At 33.6% G+C, this 9,128-nt stretch overlaps 1 protein-coding gene across 1 annotated transcript in view; it reads left to right on the top strand.

The window, feature by feature from the left end:
- Positions 1–8,498, top strand: part of LOC150098755 (ovochymase-2-like) — a 122,720-nt gene extending 114,222 nt beyond the window's left edge. The window contains exons 17-18 of the mRNA XM_090405744.1: positions 2,342–2,466; positions 8,467–8,498. Coding sequence (XP_090261870.1) covers positions 2,342–2,466; positions 8,467–8,498 — 157 coding nt within the window. The remainder of the gene's footprint in view (positions 1–2,341; positions 2,467–8,466) is intronic.
- Positions 8,499–9,128: the final 630 nt, after the last annotated feature.

The following is a 9,128-nucleotide window of genomic DNA, read 5'->3' as shown; positions in this document are numbered from 1 at the left end:
TTTTTTTTTACTTTTAAATTGAAATAATTTAATTTTGGATTTTGAGATTAATTAATTAGTTGCTTTCTAATAAAATGTGTTGTTCAATTTTTTTATATATGAAATTGTTCTAAACACTGTATTAATTCCCAATACTTTCTTCGCCCAAGAATTAAAGATCATTAAAATCGATGTAAAATGTAAATAATATATTTATAGTTTCTTTAAATTTATAGTTTATTTATATTTCTCTGTCTATCAGCCAACCTATATAATCCACAGGCCCTCACTCTATCAATGTAGGGAACATTTTTTACATTTTTTACACTACTCGCCAGATTAGTCACTCTCCCTGACCCCTCTCCACCACTTCATCATCTCCAAGGAATTCAGGCAAACAGACTCAAGCAGAGTAATCCAAATAATGACGTATCAACGCTACGTAAAGGGGAATAATAACCTTTATATCTGGATGTTTTTGTGTTCTTCAATAACCAAGTAATCCTATGTGCAATCTTGGACAGCTTAGCAATGTGTCCTCAGAAATTCATCTCACTATCCACTAATACCCCCAAGTTTTGGGGATATTAGTGGATCGTGAGACAAAAATTGATGGTACGGTACTCTTGGAGTACCGTTCCATCAATGTGTTACACAGCTGGTAATCGTTTAACCCCAAAATGCATAAGCTTACACTTTTGCAGATTGAACTGACATCGATTACCCTTTGCCCCATTTTTCTAGCTTGTTTAAATCATCCTGTAAACTTCAACATCAGCTTTATTTCTTATTGCGCTTCCCAACTTTGCATCGTCAGCAAACAACTGAATATCTCCCTTCAAGCCATTTACTATATCATTTATGTACAAATTAAACAATAACAGCCCAGGCGTAGAGCCATGAGGCGCACCACTTGTCACCTGCTTCATCCTGGACTCTGCTCCTTCATACACTACTTTCTGGTATCTCTCCCTGAGCTATTGTCTTATCCATATCACCAGTTTAGTATCCATTCCCAATTGTTCTAATTTACGCAACAGTATTCCATGGGATATCCTGTCGAAAGCCTTTGCAAAATCCAGAAGTGTCACTGTGTAGCTATGCTATTCCCGTTGTCCAATTTAGATGTCACTCTATTATAAAAAGTTAATATTTTTCTAAGGCAGGAGACCGACCTTTAACAAAAACATGTTGGGCCTTATAGAGTATCATATTCTGATCCACCCGTAATTTCTGACTACTCTGACCTTATCCAACTTTTGCAATACCTTTACCTCCACTTTCAAACATATCGAACAGAGATTCAAGTGCCCAATGACGTCTGAGATGAAATATATATTTGTGCTGCCATAATCAGAGACTAACATAATTAAAGAGCTTCAGATAATTGAACTTGTAGTTTGCATAATAATTCGTCAGCACTTTGAGTACAGAAAGGTTTGTGTATATTGAACGTCAAAGCAGCTAGTGCATGCAATTAGAATTAGTCTCTCTCGCTCGTTCTCTGTCCGTCGGAAAACTCAGGGTTTTAAATCACACAAACGCACCACACACACACAAGCAGTTAGACGAAAATATTCTGGACCTCCGTGCTAAATTTACTCCGCGTAATTCAACTAAGGATGAATAATCATTGATACTTCACTCGGAATTAGAATGAGAGGAATATTTCCGAGACCATTACAGTTACACCAGAAATGTATTAAGGAATCACCGTTTCGAATATAAACCACCTAAATACAGGGGAAGAAAACACTATAACACACGGCACCATGAAAATTTCGATAACTGAATAATGGGAAAAATCCAACGTCCTCAAAGACTTTCTTTAAAAGGAATGTCAAGTTTTAAACACTTAAAATTTGCTGATATAAAATTAAACACAAAATAAGGGATTCGAATAGGTTTTAGCAGTGAATCGATTTTGGGGTTATGATTTACCGCAATTTTTTCTCAGATTGCTTGGACTTCTGCCAAGTCGTACAACAGAACAATTTTAATGTAGTCAAAATCTTTTTATTTATTTATTATAAAATATTTTAATATTTCATTTATTTTTACTGCATTTGGAGCTTAAATTAGAATTTTAACTTTAGTTTGTTTTTTAACCTGACGTTCTTCATTTAATTTTGTTTATTTTATTTTATTTAATTCTCTAAAAAGAGTTTTTTACCCATAACGTTTTTCGATACATTGCATTGTGTACTAAATCAACGAGCAGAAATTACTACAGCCTGATGATTATAATGATCTTTAATGTGTAATGTGTTTAACCTAATTCTTTTATATTAAACGCATTTACTCTATCATGTATTATATATGAATCAGTATAATCTACATTAGGAATATTTTCGGATTTCAGGTATTGTGGAAACAATACTCCACCCCCTATAATAACTGTTGGCAATGAACTTCTGGTAATATTTCGATCAGATTGTTGTTTTCAAAGCCGTGGTTTTAATGCGACGATTAACATTATCAATGAAGGTAAGTTCACTGTTTTATTTTTCTAGTTCCAGAATGCGAATGAAAGTTTAATAATGCCACTTAATTATATCCCTTGTGATCAAAATTTATTATTATAAAGTTAGCTTACATACAAAAGAATCTCCACCATTACTCCTTAAAACTACTAATAAATTAGCAATTTATATGAGAATGATATTTCTTATCGATTAGGAATAAGTATAGACCATAGGTTCCCAAAGTGGGCGGTGCCGTCACCCAGTGGGCGCTGAAGCCTTCTAGCGGGGCTATAGTGGGATCAGAAGCATTTGGGGGCGTTCAGGCGGTCTAAGAGTTGGTGGGCTCTTTATAGAAGAAATTAATAATATATATTTAAAAATTAATTATTTTCGTGATTTTGCGATTAGATAATCATTTAAAATTTAAATATTGCATTTTAATTCATCTTATGCCCGTCTTACGCGATCAATGTTTTTATCAATTTTCTATTTCAATGATTTAATCATTTGAAAATTTACCATGTCAGATAGAAATATATGTCAATTTTATGACAATGAGAAAATAGAGAATGTATATATGTGTGTATAATAGGTTATGTTTACAGTAGCAAATATAGTCGTTATATTTCATTTCAAAATATATATAAAATATATAAAACCACTTTTCTAATTGATTTGTACAAAAATAAACCCAATTTTATATAATTTAATATTACAAGTAAAAAGAATAATGGCAAGAAAGAAATAAAATCGTAAATTTTAGTTAGCGTAGTTAGTACTAACTTATATTGCTAACTAGAGGGAAAAAACAAAGCAAATATTATTCGAAACTTATTATACTGTTTTCTGTGGTTATGTTTTGTAGGTTTGTTGTTTATATCTTGTGTAATTATTTTATTTATTAATTATTATTTATAATTATTCGGACAATGTCGTGGTCGGACGAACAAAATGCGTTTTCGTGCAAAATAAAAAATTGAACGTGTCATACAGGATATTTTAACTTTTACAGGATATTTAACAGGATATTTTTATATACTTAAAAAATGTATTCATTTTTTGCTATTGTAAAAATTGATCGTGCCTTACAGGCTTTAGTCTAAGTTTTAAAAGAGGTATACCGAGAGTAGACATATCGATACAAAAAAAAAAAGTTAGGAAAGATTAGTTGATTTATAAAGTACTATCTCCCATAAAGGGGACAGACTTGAACAGTCGGATCTGATTAAGTTAGGAGAATGAAGCAGGGTTTCACATGTTTCTTTATAAAGGCGTTCCATGAGGAACCGACTAAAAGAACACCAATCTTATATCGAATACTTTAAACCTGAAAAGTCTGGACTTGCAGAACATGCCATCTTCACTAGACATAGATTTCATTGGAGAAAGACAAAAGTTTTTCAGAAAAGTCAGTTCCTCATGGAACGCCTTTATAAAGAAACATGTGAAACTTTACTTCATTCTCCTAACTTAAACAGATCCGAAGGCTTACGTCTGTCCACTTTATGGGAGATAGTACTTTACAAATCAGCTAATCTTTCCTAACTTTTACTGTATTGATTTTTTTTTGTTTTTTTTAGGAAATTTATTGACCTTTTCAGTTATCTTCCACCAGCTACTTAGGTGGCGCTTTTTGGAATTGTCAGTTATTGTTTAATTTGAGCTTAAAATGTACTGAAGATTATTATACGAAAATTATACTATTAAATAATTAGGCAAAAATTATACTATTAAATAATCTTTGTACGTGAGATTTTTCCTTTATTAATTTTGTATCGATAGGCTTTAGTCTATCCACGCAGCAGATGAGTCTTAACTAGTAGTATGTGGGTCAACTATTACGTAGGTAATTCACTCAATTCAGCATGTTTTGACAGGAATATAGGTGCTTGCAGTGACTTGTTCAAAGCACGAGTACGATGGTTTCGCAAACAAGTCAATGCATGCAAGTCGATTCGGGCTAGATTTTAAATCTATAAATACCAGTGGTTTAGGAATAAGTTTAATTACATTTTGTGTGCTTTGTCATCAGTCGAAAGTGTGATAGATAAGTGGAGTCATACAAAGTGTAAATTAAATATTTTATTTTGTGAATATTTTTCGCAAATTTTATTATTTCATTATGTCTGAATATAAGAAGAAATGTCGACAGTACATTATTGAGTATTTGAAATATGGTTTTATTCAGTCTCCTACGAACCAATTATTACCCATGTGCTTGATTTGCCAAAAAGTGTTTTCAAATGAAGCAATGAAGCCTTCTAGGCCACAAGAGCATTTGACTAAAATGCATGCTGACAAAAAGGATGTAGATTTGTCCTATTTTCTAGTACTAGAAGAAGAATATTTTAAACGTCTAACTATATCAAAACTTTTTACGTGGTCCACTAAACAAGATAATGACGGATTACAAGCTTCTTATAATATTTCATTATTAATCGCAAAAGTTGGAAAACCACACACAATTGGTGAGGAATTAATCTGGCCGGCAGTAAAAGAAGTAATAAAGACTGTGCTTCATAAGCCAGCGTCAGATATCACCAGGAAAATTCCTTTGAGCAATAATTCAGTGCAAAGAAGAAACGATGAAATGCTGAAGACGTTGAAAAATCATTGTGCGATTATTTGAAGACATGCCAATTTTCCATTCAACTCGATGAATGAACTCTCCCAAATAATGTACCACTACTCTTATCATACGTACGATTCATAAAAGAAGAAAAATATTATCAGGAATTATTATTTGCTAAAATCTTGGAAACGGATACAAAGGGAGAATCTATGTTTAATATCATGAATAAGTTTTTTCAAGAGAAAGACATTCCTATTTGTAATATTTTGTCTGCAGCTACTGATGGTGCTCCAGCAATGACAAGGCGCCACAAGGGTTATATAGCGCATTTGAAACAAGCAGTACCAATTGTACTTACTCGCTATACATTGCGTTCTTCATCGTCAATATTTGGTTGCGAAAAATTTGAGTGAACGCCTGCACACGTCGCTCCATAACGTTATTATAATAGTCAAATGAAATTGCTTCTAATACATTAGAAGCAATTCGATGAGTGACAGATTGTTTAGCCAACTTTGTAATGAAAACGATGAAGATTTCAATCGTTTGCTGCTTCACACAGAAGTTCGCTGGCTTTCCAAAGGTATTGGTCTGAATCGATTTTACAATTTGTTTGATTCAGTACTAGAGTTCCTAGAAAACAGAGACGACGGATTGCGGGCCAACTTGATTACATCCAAAAATGACATCGCTTATTTGACAGACGTCTATAAAATATTTAATGAAGTCAATCTACAGCTACAAGGTGATGAATTGAATTGAATTAAAACAAAAAACGTTACTGCCGCTTTTGTAGGGAAACTTCTGCTCAAGCGGAATATGGGAGATGAATACAGCCACTTTTCAAATTTATCAGCAGTGTCTCTCAAAAAGGAAGATTTACTTACATACTTGGAGGTTCTCCATGCTGATTTCGATGAGCGATTCAAGGATAATCTAAACATGAATATCCTTGAAAGAAGTGGAACTCATAAAACTCACAACAAATGAAGAACTAAAAATAAAATTCAAAAGTGGATACCAAGAGTTCTGGCTTCAAAAATCAATACCGACACTGTACCCTGGATTATGAGAAATAGTGCAGAAATTTTTAATTGCATTTCCATCTTCTTATTTGGCTGAGCGTGGGTTTAGTGCTATAGTGAATTTACTATCTAAGAAGAGGTACCGATTGCATATAACTGAGCGTGACGATTTACGACTGTTAATTTTTAACGAAAGTTGAACCCGATATTAACAAACTTTTAAAAATGCACCAGGCTCATCCTTCACATTAATTTGTTATTTTTCTATCTTTGTATGTTTACTTTGTAAGTTCGAAATAAACCATCTAATACATTTGATGGTGTTGTAATTATTACAATAAGATTCTTACTAATGTAATGCAATCTCTTAATATGAATTTTCATATTTAAACCATTGTATGAAACTGTGCTTAATGTTATTCGAGCATACATTTTACAATCTTTACATATGGGCTACGTTTCACCAAAATCGGTATAGCAATAACTGTGTTCAAGATGAAGCACATATTGGCTACTTCTTTTTAAAACATTAAGAGCATAAGCAGTAATGTCTCATTAGTTGCTATTAACGTCAAAAATATCAAACGGCTTGAACGCGAAAAACTGTTATAATGGGGCGCGTTACAAAATTTACAGGGTGTTCGGGATAAATTTGACAGTTTCGTAAGGAAAAAGAAAGTCTTCTTTTTATCTATTAAATTTAATGAATTGACAAAAAAACATTACAGGCAGAGTTAATTACAATACTATCAACAAGATTTACTCAAAATAACCACCATTAGCATCGATCACAGCTTCAATTCTGCTTCGGAACCTCGAACAAGCTGATGCTACAGTCTCCCTGGGAAGGGCCGCAAAAACTGTTTTAATTTTATCCATTAACTGGGCTTTTGTATTACTGGAAGTGCGATTGGTGTCTTTTTCAACTGCGCCCCATACAAAATAATCCATGGGGTTAAGGTCTGGGGAGTTTGGAGGCCAAACATTTGGACTGGTGAAGTCGTAGAAATTTTCAGACAACCATTTTTGACTTTTCCCAGAGGTGTGCCAAGGGGCCGAATCCTGCTGCCATACATACGGCCTACCATTGCCTACCCTTGTTATCCATGGCTTGACTACAGTTAGCAACTCCACGAACAAAGCCCGAATTCCAATGCCAGGGTTCTTCAACACCTGTTCCTGCAGATTTGCGAGGAATTGTGCTGTACGAACGCAATCAGATCGTCTGCTAGGGATCTTTCTTCTTGCTACATCCTCGTAGTCACCATTGCAAGTCTCTAGTTCATGCCTGATTGTTTTTACTGTATTCAGGGAGCATTGGGCAGCAGTCGTAATATCCTTATTTTGATGGCGGGCACGAATCATCATGATACAAGTTATTCTCTTCCATGATTCAGGTGGGTTCCAGCTATCCATCCTTTCTGACATCTTGTATGTGAATGAAGAAGGGTCCAAACTTTTAAATGAAGAGAAGTGTGTGTTAATACATGTAACTTACGGAAAAATATAATTAATTATAAATATGTCAAATTTATCCCGAACACCCTGTATATCTTGCAAAGTGGGCGGTTGGCCCGAAAAAGTTTAGGAACCTATGATCTAGACTTTAATACCGCGAATACACTTGAACATAGTTTCTGTACGATTTATTTTGTATACTATTAAATGCATAATATTCAACTTTGTATAATACGTAATTTAATCGAACAGAGTTTTGTACATATTTGCTTAGTATTAAAATTTAATTCTCATTTCTTATTTATTTAGTATAATTTCCCTTAGTATTATTTTACTTATAACAACTAAACTGTTTCTTTCATCACTATGCATGTAATAAGTTGAACTGAATACACATATGGTGATTCAGAAGTAATAGTAATAATTAGAATTTTATTACTATTTTGTAATTTATTTTTAGTACTAATATGCCTGTGTAGCTCAGTAGAAGTGGCGTTTGACCGCACAACGAAAGGCGTTCGAATCTAGTCGCCGACTAGAGGAACTTTTTCTAAGCCCTTTCTTGACCGGTTCCAGAGTTAGTCGATCTCTGGCATGGGTTAGCGGGTTTTTCGTCACTTAAACTCAAGAAAATCGGCCGTCGAACCGTCACTAGTTTCAGACATTAAAAAATATTGTGTTAGGATTACGGACCACCAGATGGTGGCACACTTACTAGTCGCCTTCTTCACTGTGTGCCGATTAATTAGTGATAGCCTTAGTTACAGCTAACTCTGATTAGCTACCTGTGGAGATTAAACTTCCCACTCAGTCTCGAAAATTTAGAGTAGGTTAAAAAACGGCCTCGCCTACTTCCTGTACGGGAACAAAAAAGGTGTTAGCTGATTTTTTTTTTGATTTTTAGTATTATTTAATTATTGAATGAATTTTGTTTACTCTTATTAATTGATAGTTATTTTGATTTCAGAATCTTCAGTAGTAGAAGATCAAGAAGGTTAAATTTTTTTTCTACTTCAATGTGGAGTCTCTAACTGCTCTGTTACTTCTGGACTACCTTGTACGTTAGAAACTTATCTTGGATGGATCCTATTAATTCCAAAATGTAACATGCTACAGAACACACCAGAGCTGTGTAATCAAACCATAATTACAGTATATAAATTCATGCAAAAATGCGCACTGAGTTTTGAATTAAACTGTGTTAACTGCTTATATATGAAAACACTGAAATTACAATAAAAAATGACAAACTATTGTTGATTAGGGGAAGAAATAAAATGCCGTTGATATTAAACTTCAAATGATACTCTCACACCCTGGTGTCATTTTAATTAACAATAAAACTTCGCATAGTTAACAACAAGACGTTTCTTTGTATTATTTTCGTAAGAAATTAGGTTTAAACTCCATAACACAGAAGCAAAGGCTTGTGTATCTCAGTGTAAGTGGCGTTTCCGTCCTCTCCTTGGTCGCTCGAAATTAAGACTTTAAGCCTAACTTCGACCGGTTCCCGAGTTAATCGATCTCTGGATCAATATATATATAAATGAAATATTAACAATATGGAAACAGTATAAAATATTAACAATCTGGAAACAGCATAAACCATTTGGTATACAAATGAAGATA

Source organism: Typopeltis vanoorti, chromosome 15 (assembly GCF_054136105.1).
Source record: "Typopeltis vanoorti isolate ZY-2024b chromosome 15, IOZ_Tvanoo_1.0, whole genome shotgun sequence".
NCBI lineage: Eukaryota > Metazoa > Arthropoda > Arachnida > Uropygi > Thelyphonidae > Typopeltis > Typopeltis vanoorti.
This window is presented reverse-complemented; position numbering and strand designations above follow the sequence as displayed.